Source organism: Oncorhynchus kisutch, unplaced genomic scaffold (genome assembly GCF_002021735.2).
Source record: "Oncorhynchus kisutch isolate 150728-3 unplaced genomic scaffold, Okis_V2 Okis06b-Okis10b_hom, whole genome shotgun sequence".
NCBI classification, from domain to species: Eukaryota; Metazoa; Chordata; class Actinopteri; order Salmoniformes; family Salmonidae; genus Oncorhynchus; species Oncorhynchus kisutch.
The window spans coordinates 10,670,795-10,688,271 of NW_022261983.1; the positions used below are offsets into that span (position 1 = coordinate 10,670,795).

Consider the following 17,477-nt stretch of genomic DNA (forward strand, 5'->3'; position numbering starts at 1 on the left):
AGAGGATTGGTGCTGTAAAGGTCAGTAGTGGAACCCTGACAGTGATGGATCAAACTGTGTTACAGCTCACTAAGGATTTAGGGAAGCGTGCGCACACACACACACACACACACACACACACACACACACACACACACACACACACACACACACACACACACACACACACGTCTCTTCCCCTCACCTCCCTGCCATAACCTAGGCTATAGCCAATCCCCTGCATCCTGCCCCATTTCTCTCTCTCTCTCTCTCTCTCCTACTGAGTGCATCTGCTCTTCTCACTAATCTTTGCCTAAAATCACAGAGATAATCCAGCATCCATCTGTCATGGAGGAGAGAGAGAGAGAGAGAGGGAACATGAATGTGAATATTATGTAAAAAGTTACAAATTCCTTGTGCTCTTACAATACCAATCGCTGTATTTACTCAAATGTACCAGTGCTATATGACTACTGTAACCAATATGCTATTGTAAACTTAGAAAGTGATAAAACCAGAACTATGGATCGATTGTAAACAGTAATGACCACAGGGGTGTAATAACGATGAGACCATTTTATATACATGTATATATGCTATATGAAAAATAACGATGACACCATTTTATATACATGTATATATGCTATATGACTAATAACGATGACACCATTTTATATACATGTATATATGCTATATGACTAATAACGATGACACCATTTTATATACATGTATATATGCTATATGACTAATAACGATGACACCATTTTATATACATGTATATATGCTATATGACTAATAACGATGACACCATTTTATATACATGTATATATGCTATATGACTAATAACGATGACACCATTTTATATACATGTATATATGCTATATGACTAATAACGATGACACCATTTTATATACATGTATATATGCTATATGACTAATAACGATGACACCATTTTATATACATGTATATATGCTATATGACTAATAACGATGACACCATTTTATATACATGTATATATGCTATATGACTAACGATGACACCATTTTATATACACCTTTTATTTTACACATATACATATTTCATACATGTCATATTTGTTGTGTGTTTTTGTATGTATATGTCCCTATGTGTTTTTACATGTTGTTTCCCCACAGGTACGTTTCAACAAGACGGAGGAGAACATGGAAACAGGAAAGTAAGAATCCAAGAGACAAAAGAAATCAACAGAAAAACAACAACAACAACACAACTATAGTAACAAGTCCAGGATTGGTTGCTCAAATGTTCTGTTCAGGACACATAGAGCATACAGTCCCCCTTAGCCTCGCAAACATACACTGTATAGTATGACAGAACACACACACCTGAAGATACAATTCATATTGCTAAAGACCAGTACTAGACACACATTGCACGCCGTGGTGTAATGGCAACCGCACATGTTTTCCATCACTGCACAAAAGGTTAACACACAATTCCCCAACAGTCAGTCATTCACTAACAGGCCGACAAGTTCCATCAAATGAAATAATAAAGCAGTGTGTGTTTCACACAGTAACATCCTAAGTCATCATTACTTCTCTTGTCACACGTGGACACATGGACACGTTGTGTGGTGCACTCACTGCACCCATGAAACCATCATTACAGCATGCTCACCGCACAATGTTCCAGCACCTGCACCCGACACAGACACAGACACACACTCACGCACGCACGCACGCACACACACACACACACACACACACACACACACACACACACACACACACACACACTTGCGCAGCTATCCTTCTGAGGACATACAGTTCAGTCCCATTCAAAATCCTATTTTCCCTAACCTTAACCCTAACCCTAAGTTTAACCCTAACACAAACTCTAACTCTAACCTTACGCCTAAACCCCCTAGAAACAGCATTTGATCTTATGGGGATCAACAAAATGTCCCCAGTTGGTCAAATTTTTTGTTTGTTTACTAGTTAGTATAGTTAAACACACACACACACACACACACACACACACACACACACACACACACACACACACACACACACACACACACACACACACACACACACACACACACACACACACACACACACACACAGCTATCCTTCTGAGGACATACAGTTCAGTCCCATTCAAAATCCTATTTTCCCTAACCTTAACCCTAACCCTAAGTTTAACCCTAACACAAACTCTAACTCTAACCTTACCCCTAAACCCCCTAGAAACAGCATTTGATCTTATGGGGATCAACAAAATGTCCCCAGTTGGTCAAATTTTTGTTTGTTTACTGGTTAGTATAGTTAAACACACACACACACACACACACACACACACACACACACACACACACACACACACACACACACACACACACACACACACACACACACACACACACACTTCGGGAGAGTACTGTCTAATACATAGAAACGTATATAGAAAGGAACAGTAGCCTACATACAGTAAATATTGACTTCTACATATAAGTGCATTCAGTGATTTTGACAAAATGCCTAAAATACTGAGAGGGTAATATGACAATAATGACAGAATTCTGGAGCACCATTTAACTGCTCTCTGACAGGATTCAGTGGAGTAACTCATGGCCCTTTCTCATGGATATAATGCCCACTTTGCCGATGCTCGAAACATTGGACTGCTGTGTGCAACATAGGCCAGTAGCAACTGAAAATAAGCATTGGGCTGAGTCGCAGTCATCCATACCACCCATGCTTATAAACAACAAGCTTTTCAAAAATGAGACACTTACATTTGATTTCCAGAGACACTCACAAAGCCGACAGACAGCTCATGGAGAATTATTTGTTTGAAAGTAAATGACATGTAAATTAACTAAAATGATGAGTGAGCAACAGTGACCCAATAAGAGTTTCAGGTTCAACAGGCAAAATGTTCATGCACACACGCACACGCGCGCACGCACGCACGCACACACACACACACACACACACACACACACACACACACACACACACACACACACACACACACACACACACACACACACACACACACACACACACACACACTTATTCAAATGCATACAATTCATATAATGTCCCACATGTGTAAATGTACGTATATACAAAAACACACCTATGACAATTTGCTAACCCTCTATCTTCCCTCACTACATGTCATTTGCCAAAACATCTGTCCTTCCCTATATCCCCTCTCTCTCTTCCCTATCTCCCCTCTCTCTCTTCCCTATCTCCCCTCTCTTCCCTATCTCCCCTCTCTTCAGACTTGAGAAAGGGACAGTATACTTAACATGGACTTAAGTCAGCCTTGTTTAGTCAACTTATCTCAAGTCTGAATAGGGCATTATGTGAGCTCCCTCTCTCCCTCTCCTCCGTAGAGTTACTGGTTGTATCCTGGAGGTTGAACATATTCCTCCGTCTTCTCCCAGTCCTGGACCCACCCTGCCCCCCCTCCAGCACCCCCTCCTCCGTTGGGGCCCGCTGTTGGCTGGCTCATGGCTCCGTACTGCCCCCCTCCGCCAGTGCGGTACATCTCTTCCGTCTCATTGGCCAGTTCGTCCTCGTCGATGATGCCACACTTCTCATCGCTGGTGTCCTCCTGGTCCGCCCACGGCTGCTTCTCCCCTGACGCAAAGATTCCTGGGAAAGAGCCAGGAGGATATTTCAGAATCAGGTTTGGGTCACATTAGATTCACACCTCGGTCTATTCATAAGGCACCAATTGGAAGAAAACTGATGGAAACAGAAAGGGACTAACTGAGCTTGTCCAATTAGAAAGGTTAGCGAAACCTTTTACTACGATGTGATTAATACTTTATGTGGCAAAGTGAATTCAAATGAGTAATCACATTCTCAATTGTGATTGAATTCACGCAATTGGTTTCAAACATGATTTTTTATTTAATTCAGTCTGAATTTCCTTTAGGGTTCACACATGATTGATTTGATGAAGGATATACATCAGTCATTCATCTTGGATTCAAATGCGATTTCGGCAGAACTCAAGTTGCATTCATTCGTATATTGGTGATTTACATGAGCCACAGTCGATTCATTTGTGGTTCACACTAAATTGGCACTGGATTCCCAGTATTTTACACATCATTTATTTGCGATTCACATAGGAGTCATGTGATTTAGAAACCCCTCACACATGGTTTGTTGATGAAATTAACCATTTGCATACAATTCACAAAGACTCCCTGAACTATAGGTTCATTGAACGACTGACTGGAGCTTCACACAGGAACCAACACATAAACACATACCATAGAAAATCACTCCACCATAGTGAACAACTGAAGCGATGAGGAAGACACCCTGCCAATCTTCACGCGACTGAGAGAGAGAGAGAAGAGGTTTTAAGATCGGGAATGGAAATATAAACATGTTAGAACCATCATGTTGACAAATTCTGGACAGTTGAATAGTTTACAAGCAGTTTATGATTAGACCTAATGCCTTGTCCTGGAGTAAAAACCATTCTCACTAAATCATGTCCATTGAAATTTCATTTCAGTCTTTTTCTGCTGTCTTGCCGACAACTCATGGAATTGTCTTGACAATGAAGTAGGTAAAGCACAGACCGATCTGGGACCTACCTATATGTTAGTCCAGGACTAGGCTTAATCTGTGTCTGGGAAACTGCTCCTACATGTAACTGGCTAAATGTAATGCCAGTTTGACTGAACAGAGCTCTGTGTGTCTTGGTAATTCCCCTCCATGTAACTGGCTAAATGTAATGCCAGTTCGATTGAACAGAGCTCTGTGTGTCTTGGTAATTCCCCTCCATGTAACTGGCTAAATGTAATGCCAGTTCGATTGAACAGAGCTCTGTGTGTCTTGGTAATTCCCCTCCATGTAACTGGCTAAATGTAATGCCAGTTCGATTGAACAGAGCTCTGTGTGTCTTGGTAATTCCCCTACATGTAACTGATTAAATGTAATGCCAGTTTGATTGAACAGAGCTCTGTGTGTCTTGGTAATTCCCCTCCATGTAACTGGTTAAATGTAATGCCAGTTCGATTGAACAGAGCTGTGTGTGTCTTGGTAATTCCCCTCCATGTAACTGGCTAAATGTAATGCCAGTTCGATTGAACAGAGCTGTGTGTGTCTTGGTAATTCCCCTCCATGTAACTGGCTAAATGTAATGCCAGTTCGATTGAACAGAGCTCTGTGTGTCTTGGTAATTCCCCTCCATGTAACTGGCTAAATGTAATGCCAGTTCGATTGAACAGAGCTCTGTGTGTCTTGGTAATTCCCCTCCATGTAACTGGTTAAATGTAATGCCAGTTCGATTGAACAGAGCTCTGTGTGTCTTGGTAATTCCCCTCCATGTAACTGGTTAAATGTAATGCCAGTTCGATTGAACAGAGCTCTGTGTGTCTTGGTAATTCCCCTCCATGTAACTGGTTAAATGTAATGCCAGTTTGATTGAACAGAGCTCTGTGTGTCTTGGTAATTCCCCTCCATGTAACTGGCTAAATGTAATGCCAGTTCGATTGAACAGAGCTGTGTGTGTCTTGGTAATTCCCCTCCATGTAACTGGCTAAATGTAATGCCAGTTCGATTGAACAGAGCTCTGTGTGTCTTGGTAATTCCCCTCCATGTAACTGGCTAAATGTAATGCCAGTTCGATTGAACAGAGCTGTGTGTGTCTTGGTAATTCCCCTCCATGTAACTGGTTAAATGTAATGCCAGTTCGATTGAACAGAGCTCTGTGTGTCTTGGTAATTCCCCTCCATGTAACTGGTTAAATGTAATGCCAGTTCGATTGAACAGAGCTCTGTGTGTCTTGGTAATTCCCCTCCATGTAACTGGTTAAATGTAATGCCAGTTTGATTGAACAGAGCTGTGTGTCTTGGTACCTTGTGTTTGGTCATGGCGCCCACTATAAGAGGGCACACCATTCCCGACAAGGTGCCCACTCCGTTGGAAATGCCCATCAAAATGCTGGCATAGCGGGGGGCAATATCCAAGTGATTCACGTTGAAACCTGAAGAGAGAGGGAGGGATGGGGGGACAGGAGAAATGCAGAGAAATATGTTGGTTTGGAACCCAGAACCAAATCTCCCGCTATGTAGCAGTCTGTCTGGAGAGACTCACCATCTGACCATGCTACAAACAACTGAAGTATGAGGCTTTCCTTATCACCAGTAGGCTGCCTAATCTAATCTAACCACAACCTTACCCAAACCCTAACTACAACATTACCTTAACCACAACATTACCATAACCACAACCTTATCCTAACCCTAACCACAACCTTATCCTAACCCTAACCACAACCTTATCCGAACCCTAACTACAACATTACCTTAACCACAACATTACCATAACCACAACCTTATCCTAACCCTAACTACAACATTACCTTAACCACAACATTACCATAACCACAACCTTACCCAAACCCTAACTACAACATTACCCGAACCACAACATTACCATAGCCACAACCTTACCCAAACCCTAATGACAACATTACCTTAACCACAACATTACCATAACCACAACCTTACCCAAACCCTAACTACAACATTACCTTAACCACAACATTACCATAACCACAACCTTATCCTAACCCTAAACACAACCTTATCCAAATCCCTAACCACAACCTTATCCCAACCCTAAACACAACCTTACCTTAACCCTAACATCAACATTACCATAACCACACATTACCATAACCACAACATTATCCTAACCATAACTACAACATTACCATAACCACAACCTTATCCTAACCCTAACCACAACCTTATCCTAACCCTAACCACAACCTTATCCCAACCCTAACCACAACATTACCATAACCATAACCATAACCACAACCTTACCTTAACCCTAACCACAACCTTATCCTAACCCTAACCACAACCTTATCCCAACCCTAAACACAACCTTATCCCAACCCTAAACACAACATTACCATAACCACAACCTTACCTTAACCCTAACCACAACATTACCATAACCACAACCTTATCCTAACCCTAACCACAACCATATCCCAACCCTAACCACAACCTTATCCCAAACCTAAACACAACCTTATCCCAACCCTAACCACAACATTACCATAACCACAACCTTATCCCAACCCTAAACACAACCTTATCCCAACCCTAAACACAACCTTATCCCAACCCTAACCACAACATTACCATAACCACAACATTACCATAACCGCAACATTACCTTAACACTAACCACAACATTACCATAAACACAACATTATCTTAACCCTAACCACAACCTTATCCCAACCCTAAACACAACCGTACCCAAACCCTAACTACAACATTACCATAACCACAACCTTATCCCAACCCTAACCACAACATTACCTTAACCACAACATTACCATAACCACAACATTATCCTAACCCTAACTACAACATGACCTTAACCACAACATTACCATAACCACAACCTTACCCAAACCCTAACTACAACATTACCCTACCACAACATTACCATAACCACAACCTTACCCAAAACCCTAACTACAACATTACCTTAACCACAACATTACCATAACCACAACCTTATCCTAACCCTAAACACAACCTTATCCCAACCCTAACCACAACCTTACCTTAACCCTAACCACAACATTACCATAACCACAACCTTATCTTAACCCTAACCACACCATTATCCTAACCCTAACCACAACATTACCATAACCACAACCTTATCTTAACCATAACCACAACCTTATCTTAACCATAACCACAACATTATCCTAACCCTAACCACAACATTACCATAACCACAACCTTATCTTAACCATAACCACAACATTACCATAACCACACCATTATCTTAACCCTAACCACACCATTATCTTAACCATAACCACACCATTACCATAACCACAACATTACCATGGCCACAACATTACCTTAACCCTAACCACAACATTACCATAACCACAACCTTATCCCAACCCTAAACACAACCTTATCCCAACCCTAACCACAACATTACCATAACCACAACCTTATCTTAACCCTAACCACAACATTACCATAACCACAACCTTATCTTAACCCTAACCACAACATTACCATAACCACAACCTTATCCTAACCCTAAAATAAGACTAAAAACCTCATAAGAATCTGATTATATGGCCCATTTTTTCCCATAGCATGACCATTTCAACAAAAATCACTTTCAATGTCTGAAACGGAAAGAACAGTCCTTAGGTTTGGTATTATCTTCCTGACGGTTGTTACTCAGTAAACCTAAATGACAATTTGGTATTATCTTCATGACTGTTGTTACTCAGTAAACCTAACTGACAGTTTAGTATTATCTTAATGACTGTTGTTACTCAGTAAACCTAACTGACAGTTTGGTATTATCTTCCTGACTGTTGTTACTCAGTAAACCTAACTGACAGTTTGGTATTATCTTAATGACTGTTGTTACTCAGTAAACCTAACTGACAGTTTGGTAATATCTTCCTGACTGTTGTTACTCAGTAAACCTAACTGACAGTTTGGTATTATCTTCCTGACTGTTGTTACTCAGGAAACCTAACTGACAGTTTGGTATTATCTTAATGACTGTTGTTACTCAGTAAACCTAACTGACAGTTTGGTATTATCTTCCTGACTGTTGTTACTCAGTAAACCTAACTGACAGTTTGGTATTATCTTAATGACTGTTGTTACTCAGTAAACCTAACTGACAGTTTGGTATTATCTTCCTGACTGTTGTTACTCAGTAAACCTAACTGACAGTTTGGTATTATCTTAATGACTGTTGTTACTCAGTAAACCTAACTGACAGTTTGGTATTATCTTAATGACTGTTGTTACTCAGTAAACCTAACTGACAGTTTGGTATTATCTTAATAATGACTGTTGTTACTCAGTAAACCTAACTGACAGTTTGGTATTATCTTAATGACTGTTGTTACTCAGTAAACCTAACTGACAGTTTGGTATTATCTTCCTGACTGTTGTTACTCAGTAAACCTAACTGACAGTTTGGTATTATCTTCATGACTGTTGTTACTCAGTAAACCAAACAGACAGTTTGGTATTATCTTCCTGACTGTTGTTACTCAGTAAACCTAACTGACAGTTTGGTATTATCTTCATGACTGTTGTTACTCAGTAAACCTAACTGACAGTTTGGTATTATCTTAATGACTGTTGTTACTCAGTAAACCTAACTGACAGTTTGGTATTATCTTCCTGACTGTTGTTACTCAGTAAACCTAACTGACAGTTTGGTATTATCTTCCTGACTGTTGTTACTCAGTAAACCTAACTGACAGTTTGGTATTATCTTAATGACTGTTGTTACTCAGTAAACCTAACTGACAGTTTGGTATTATCTTCCTGACTGTTGTTACTCAGTAAACCTAACTGACAGTTTGGTATTATCTTCCTGACTGTTGTTACTCAGTAAACCTAACGGACAGTTTGGTATTATCTTCCTGACTGTTGTTACTCAGTAAACCTAACTGACAGTTTGGTACCTGTATTGAATTACGAGTGGGACATTTCACTTCCATTTATCCAGCGAGTGGTGCAACTGAGCATTGTCTCTCAGACCTACAAGTTGACTGAAGAATACCCTAACTGATTGGTTGTTGTCTTTCTCCAAAGTGAATTGACAAATCAGATTAGCACAGAGGCGGGAGATGACACCCATACCTTTGCATCACAAAGCATTCATCACTGAGGATTCTACCAATGCTCATGCACAGACAGTGGACACGTTCCAGGCTGACTACACTTCAGACACATGATCTCACAATGCTCATGCACAGACAGTGGACACGTTCCAGGCTGACTACACTTCAGACACATGATCTCACAATGCTCATGCACAGACAGTGGACACGTTCCAGGCTGACTACACTTCAGACACATGATCTCACAATGCTCATGCACAGACAGTGGACATGTTCCAGGCTGACTACACTTCAGACACATGATCTCACAATGCTCATGCACAGACAGTGGACACGTTCCAGGCTGACTACACTTCAGACACATGATCTCACAATGCTCATGCACAGACAGTGGACACGTTCCAGGCTGACTACACTTCAGACACATGATCTCAAAATGCTCATGCACAGACAGTGGACACGTTCCAGGCTGACTACACTTCAGACACATGATCTCACAATGCTCATGCACAGACAGTGGACACGTTCCAGGCTGACTACACTTCAGACACATGATCTCACAATGCTCATGCACAGACAGTGGACACGTTCCAGGCTGACTACACTTCAGACACATGATCTCACAATGCCTGGATAGATGTTTAATAGCCACATACATACGTCATCAACAGAACATCCTTGACAGTTCAAAACAAATAGATCATGAATAATTCATGGGTTGGATTTATATAGTGCTTTTCTACCAACTGAGGTCCTCAAAGGGTTCTACATAGTAAGGAGGAAACTCACCTCATCCGCCACCAATGTGAAGCACCACTTGGGTGATGCACGGCCACCATTTTTGTGCCAGAACGCTCATCACACAACAACTGAATATGTATTTAAATATGGTTTCTCACAGCTCTGTAGAGATGTAGTGACGGTCCTAAAGTCTGTTTTGTTTGTGTAAGAGAAAATCTTTCACGTCCTTACCTGAGATGGCAAATCCGCTGAAGCCCACAGCGATGACTAAAAAGGAGATGGCCATGACCTTGGTGTGAGAGTATCCCACCACCAGCAAGAATGTGGCCTCCATTCCAAACCCTGGTGACAAAACAGGAACCACAACTAAACACACTAAAATCACCACTAACAACAAACCCGAAAGATCACAATATGGAAAGGACCCTTTGACTCTAATGTTTGTCCTGGTATTAGGGGTGGGTTGGGGTGTTGATCACCATTTAGTTTTGCACTCTGTGACAAACATAGGTTGTGGGCAGAGACATATATTTAGAGAGTTGGGATAACTTTTAGAATTTTTCGACCAAAAATGTACATATTGCAACTTTATAATTAATGACTTGTCCTAGTCGTGTTTGTTGAGTGGATAATTTGAATTTGCCCCTTCTGTCATGCCCATGCCCTGTGCCAGTGACATGATGATGATGATCCTGTGTGGCTCAATTGGTGAGAGCAGAGCGCTAGCAATGCCAAGGTCATGGGTTCAATTCCCACATGAATCGTGTATATACAGATACTATAATGTTTGCCCTCACTGAACTGTAAAGTCATTTTGGATTAAAGCATCTAGTATTTGGCACATAGTATTAGAGAACGTTCTGCATTCCTTCTGTTTATATAACAATTATTTAACAGTCTGCATTCCTTTTTATTGGTTCGATGGTTTTGTTCTTCTCCTCTCTGACACAAATAGGTTGTGTCGGGACGTTGAGCTAACGTTGAGCTAACGTAGTTCTAGCACTGAGAGTTACCTATCTCCTGTTCTATTCTGTGAGACTGCTCTCATTAGCAGAGGGGCCAGTGATGCGTACACAGCATGCTTGTGTTAGCGCAGTCCCAGCTGTAGAATCATCAGTTTGATCCCGGCTAGCGCACCACTACCACTAGCTCACAGCAGCAGAACATGTCTGTGTGCTGCCACCGTCATACACCGTGCTCTCTCAGGCACTTTAATACTGCTTTTACACACATGATGCCCTCATGAACAAGCTGCCGCCACAGTCACACACTTTATTTTACACTCACAATCACACATCTTTGTCATCAGCTGTTTGGGCCTACTATTGCGTGTGTGTTCTCTCTCTCTCTCTCTCTCTCGCTCTCTCTCTCCCCCTCTCTCTCTCTCTCTCTCGCTCTCTCTTTCTCTCCTCCCTTATAACTACAGGATCTTAATTTGAGCCAGTTGGCTACAGCATGAAACTAATCCAGCAGCAACAGGAAATGTGAATTATTATGTGGATTAGAATTCATGGACAGTTTTTGAAAGGTTGAATCTGAAATTACACTACAAGTTTGAAATGAAGTGTATTGCATAAAAGTTATCCTGCAACTCGACCCACCCCTCTCTGACTCGGTCTCTCCCTCCCCCTGCTCAGCTAACACCAGCTAACACCTCTCAAATGGGTTTGTTTTCTAATCTAAGTTTCCCTTAAGTACAGATCTAGGATCAACTTCCCGTCCACCAATCCTAACTTGAACCATTAGTGAGGGAAATGCAACCCTCTATATAGGGTAAAGTTCACCATGGAGTGGCCTCTCACCTCCACAGTTCATGAGCTTCCTGACGTTGGTGGTGGTCATGATGTTGTGTGTTCGAAGGTAGTCGGCCAGCTGTCCCCCGATGGGCACAATGATGGTCATCACCAGATGTGGCAAGGCCGACACCATCCCCACCTGACAGAGAGAGAGAAAGAATTCACAAAATGGGACAAACACCAAATGAAGACTCTGCATGCAGACTCTGCAAAAACATCCTCTGTGTACAACTTAAAACATCAAACAATGCATGCAGATCAGAATTAGGACGATACCCCCTAATTATCAAAATCCAGAATAGTTAAAATAGTTCAATTCCACCTAAAACGAAGCAATTCCCCAACCTTCTATAACAAAGCCATCACAAACATAAACAGACCCCACAGATCCCCAGGACAGCAACACAATTAGACCAAACCAAATCATGAGAAAACAAAAAGATAATTACTTGACACATTGGAAAGAATTTACCAAAAAACAGAGCAAACTGGAATGCTATTTGTCCCTAAACAGAGAGTACACAGTGGCAGAATACCTGACCACTGTGACTATGTACAGACTCAGGGAACATAGCCTTGCTATTGAGAAAGGCCACCGCAGGCAGACCTGGCTCTCAAGAGAAAACAGGCTATGTGCACACTGCCCACAAAATGAGGTGGAAACTGAGCTGCACTTCCTAACCTCCTGCCAAATGTATGACCATATTAGATACACATATTTCCCTCAGATCACAATGACCCACAAAGAATTCCAAAACAAACCCAATTTTTCTATACTCCCATATCTACTGGGTGAAATACCACAGTGTGTCATAGCATCAAGATTTGCCACAAGAAAAGGTCAACCAGTGAAGAACAAACACCACAACCCATATTTATTTATGTTTATTTATGTTTATTTATGTTTATTTATTTTTCCCATCAATATAACACTGTATATAGCCAGAATATGACATCTGAAATGTGTCTATTCCTTTGAAACGTGTCAGTGTAATGTTTAATGTTCATTTTTGATTGTTTATTTCACTTTCGTTTATGATCTATTTCACTTGCTTTGTGTCCCATGCCCATGCCTGTTTTCTTACCAAAAACTAAAAATGTGAAACTATGGTGGGTCAAATTTAACCCGTAGACCACCAGTTGTTTTTCTCTGGGCTAGGGGTTAGAGGCCAGGGGATAGGGGCTAGGTTAGGGGATAGGGGCTAGGTTAGGGGTTAGGCTAGGGGATAGGGGCTAGGTTAGGGGATAGGGGCTAGGGTAGGGGTTAGAGGCCAGGGGATAGGGGCTAGGTTAGGGGATAGGCTAGGGGATAGGGGCTAGGTTAGGGGATAGGGGCTAGGGTAGGGGTTAGAGGCCAGGGGATAGGGGCTAGGTTAGGGGATAGGCTAGGGGATAGGGGCTAGGTTAGGGGATAGGGGCTAGGGTAGGGGATAGGCTAGGGGATAGGGGCTAGGCTAGGGGATAGGGGCTAGGTTAGGGGTTAGAGGCCAGGGGATAGGGGCTAGGTTAGGGGATAGGCTAGGGGATAGGGGCTAGGTTAGGGGATAGGGGCTAGGGTAGGGGTTAGAGGCCAGGGGATAGGGGCTAGGTTAGGGGATAGGCTAGGGGATAGGGGCTAGGGTAGGGGTTAGAGGCCAGGGGATAGGGGCTAGGTTAGGGGGATAGAGGCTAGGGGATAGGGGATAGGTAATAGGGGATATGGGTTAATTCATAATTAAAACTCTGTCTCACCTTGCTGATCTCAAAGCCAAACACTTCCTCGAAGTAGGCCGGCTGGCTGATGAGAAGCAGGTAGAAAGTCCAGCTCCTGCAGAAGTTGGCTACGATAATGGCGTACACCGGCATGGACGTGAAGAATGCTCTCCACGGGGTTTTGAATTTCTGCAACAAGGAGGAATGAGAGATGGTTGTGCTCACAGTCCTCACCAGTCCTCACACAGCAAAAAAGTTAAATTATAGAGGGATGTGGTGTGTGTGTTTGTGTGTGTGTGTGTGTGTGTGTGTGTGTGTGTGTGCGTGTGTGCACAAGTCACAAGCAAAAAGAAAAGTGGTGGAGTGTGTGTGTGAGAGACAGTGCAGTTTATCTGAAATAAAATGTTTCATGCGTCTTTGTGATTACCTGTAGAGGATTGGCAAAACCTGCTGACTCTCCGATGGCTTCCTCAATGTACTTCCTCTCCTCAGGGGTGATAGTGGGGTGGGCTGCCGGGCTTTCATACGACACCAGGATCCAGAAGAGATACCATGCTATCCCAAAACTGCCTGGGAGAGGGAGGGAGAGAGAGGAGGAGAGAGGTACAGGGGGAGAGAGAGGATGACAGAGGTAGAGAGATAAAGAGGAGAGAGAGAGGAGAGAGGAGGAAAGAGGAAGAGATGTAAAGAGGAGAAGCAGGAGAGAGGTAGATGTAAAGAGGAGAAGGAGGAGAGAGGTAGATGTAAAGAGGAGAGAGAAAGGAGAGAGAGGAGGAGAGAGGTAGAGAGGTAAAGTGGGGAGAGAGAGGAGGAGAGAGGTAGAGAGGCAAAGTGGGGAGAGAGAGGAGGAGAAAGGTAGAGAGGTAAAGAGGAGAGAGAGGAGGGGAGAGGTAGAGAGGTAAAGAGGAGAGAGAGGAGGAGACAGGTAGAGAGGTAAATAGGAGAGAGAGGAGGAGAGAGGTAGAGAGGTAAAGGGGGAGAGGAGAGAAGGAGAGAGGTAGAGAGGTAAAGAGGAGAGAGAAAGGAGGAGAGAGGTAGAGAGGTAAAGGGGGGAGAGGAGGAGAGAGGAAGAGAGGTAAGAGGGAGAGAAAGGAGGAGAGAGGTAGAGAGGAGAGAGAAAGGAGGAGAGAGGTAGAGAGGTAAAGAGGAGAGAGAGAGGAGGAGAGAGGTAGAGAGGTAAAGGGGGAGAGAGAGGAGGAGAGAGGTAGAGAGGTAAAGAGGAGAGAGAGGAGGTAGAGAGGTAAAGGAGGAGAGGAGGAGAGAGGTAGAGAGGTAAAGAGGGGAGAGAGAGGAGAAGAGAGGTAGAGAGGTAAATCGGGAGAGAGTGGAGGAGCGAGGTAGAGAGTTAAAGAGTCGCGAGAGAGGAGAGAGGTCAAATGGAGAGAGAGAGCAGAGAGAGAGGAGGAGAGCGGTAGAGAGGTAAAGAGGGGAGAGAGAGGAGAAGAGAGGTAGAGAGGTAAAGGGGGAGAGAGAGGAGGAGCGAGGTAGAGAGTTAAAGAGTCGCGAGAGAGGAGAGAGGTCAAATGGAGAGAGAGAGCAGAGAGAGAGGAGGAGAGTGGAAGAGAGGTAAAGAGGGGAGAGAAGGGTAGGAGAATGGTAGGGTAGGGAGAATGGTCTCTACAGTACACTACAGTGATGACACGTTTGCAATAACATAAATTGTGTCAGTTTGGATGTCATTGTCACAGAAAAAATACCCAGCAAGCTCTTATTGGACCCATGTCTCTACCTCTCTCCTCCTATGAACTGGTACCGTACCGCTAGCTACCCAAAGGAGGCTAGCACTGGCTAACTGAGTAGTCAGCATACCACTTTTAATAGTCTGGGCTACCAACACTGGGTCATGGGCAGTAGGCAGCTGAGCAGGGGCCACCCACTGTAAGCTTGCTGGGGTTTATCTTAGGGGACCTGTATGGTGATGAGACAGTTAAACTCGGTACTGCCGGGTTGGTTTTACTCACCATAGACGTAGAAGACTGAAGGCCACCCTACATACTGAACCAACACCCCTGCAAGAGGCATGGCCACCACAGCTCCCGCATAGGAACCTGTGACACAAAGAAAGAGCAAGACACAGAAATATGAAACATTGATGTTTCTATTGTTGTTGTGTAAAGCCTCAGTCAGGCCAGATCTGAACACCTCAGCACCTACAATCAAAGTCAGTAGCAATAGCTAGCTAGCTCACGCAATATTTGGTTCTGGGTTTCGGGATTAGCTAGCAAGCTAATGAACTAACCTAGCCAACTAACAAACGAACGAACTAACTAACTAACTAGCTAGCTAACCTAGCCAACTAACTGTGGAGGGTAACAATTAACTTACAGTAAGAACAGTTCATTAGCTCTTTGCTAGAAAAGATTGCGCTGCCTCCTAAACTGATAAGGTGGCTTCACTAATGTTTACACACTGACAAGTCCTGTTCATTGTCAATGCCTATGAAAAGTAACAACACAGGAGGTTGGTGGCACCTTAATTGGGGAGGATGGGCTCGTGGTATTGGCTGGAGCGGAATCAGTGGAATGGTATCAAATACATCAAACACATGGTTTCCATGGTTTCCAGGTGTTTGATGCCATTCCATTCGCTCCGTTCCAGACATTATTATGAGCCGTCCTCCCCTCAACAGCCTCTACTGATTCACAGCATTATACTTATAACCCTTTACATACTGTATGTGGACAAGGACAAACTGAAATGTTTCTAAAAGAAAACATTTAAAAAGCATAACCATGGTAGCAGTTGAAAGGGAAGACATTTAAAAAGCATAACCATGGTAGCAGTTGAAAGGGAAGACATTTAAAAAGCATAACCATGGTAGCAGTTGAAAGAGAAGACATTTAAAAAGCATAACCATGGTAGCAGTTGAAAGGGAAGACATTTAAAAAGCATAACCATGGTAGCAGTTGAAAGAGAAGACATTTAAAAAGCATAACCATGGTAGCAGTTGAAAGAGAAGACATTTAAAAAGCATAACCATGGTAGCAGTTGAAAGAGAAGACATTTAAAAAGCATAACCATGGTAGCAGTTGAAAGTGAAGACATTTAAAAAGCATAACCATGGTAGCATTTGAAAGATAAGACATTTAAAAAGCATAACCATGGTAGCAGTTGAAAGGGAAGACATTTAAAAAGCATAACCATGGTAGCAGTTGAAAGAGAAGACATTTAAAAAGCATAACCATGGTAGCAGTTGAAAGAGAAGACATTTAAAAAGCATAACCATGGTAGCAGTGGAAAGAGAAGACATTTAAAAAGCATAACCATGGTAGCAGTGGAAAGAGAAGACATTTAAAAAGCATAACCATGGTAGCAGTGGAAAGAGAAGACATTTAAAAAGCATAACCATGGTAGCAGTTGAAAGAGAAGACATTTAAAAAGCATAACCATGGTAGCAGTTGAAAGAGAAGACATTTAAAAAGCATAACCATGGTAGCAGTTGAAAGAGAAGACATTTAAAAAGCATAACCATGGTAGCAGTTGAAAGAGAAGACATTTAAAAAGCATAACCATGGTAGCAGTTGAAAGAGAAGACATTTAAAAAGCATAACCATGGTAGCAGTTGAAAGAGAAGACATTTAAAAAGCATAACCA

At 42.5% G+C, this 17,477-nt stretch overlaps 1 protein-coding gene across 1 annotated transcript in view; it reads right to left on the reverse strand.

Annotated features, from left to right (window-relative positions):
* Nucleotides 1–140: 140 nt before the first annotated feature.
* slc17a7a (solute carrier family 17 member 7a) overlaps nt 141–17,477 on the reverse strand; it is a 59,365-nt gene continuing 42,028 nt past the window's right edge. The window contains exons 6-13 of the mRNA XM_031814454.1: nt 15,845–15,931; nt 14,311–14,453; nt 13,923–14,072; nt 12,198–12,330; nt 10,627–10,737; nt 5,858–5,985; nt 4,259–4,328; nt 141–3,629 (exon numbers count right to left, since the gene is read on the reverse strand). Coding sequence (XP_031670314.1) covers nt 3,370–3,629; nt 4,259–4,328; nt 5,858–5,985; nt 10,627–10,737; nt 12,198–12,330; nt 13,923–14,072; nt 14,311–14,453; nt 15,845–15,931 — 1,082 coding nt within the window. The 3' untranslated portion in view covers nt 141–3,369. The remainder of the gene's footprint in view (nt 3,630–4,258; nt 4,329–5,857; nt 5,986–10,626; nt 10,738–12,197; nt 12,331–13,922; nt 14,073–14,310; nt 14,454–15,844; nt 15,932–17,477) is intronic.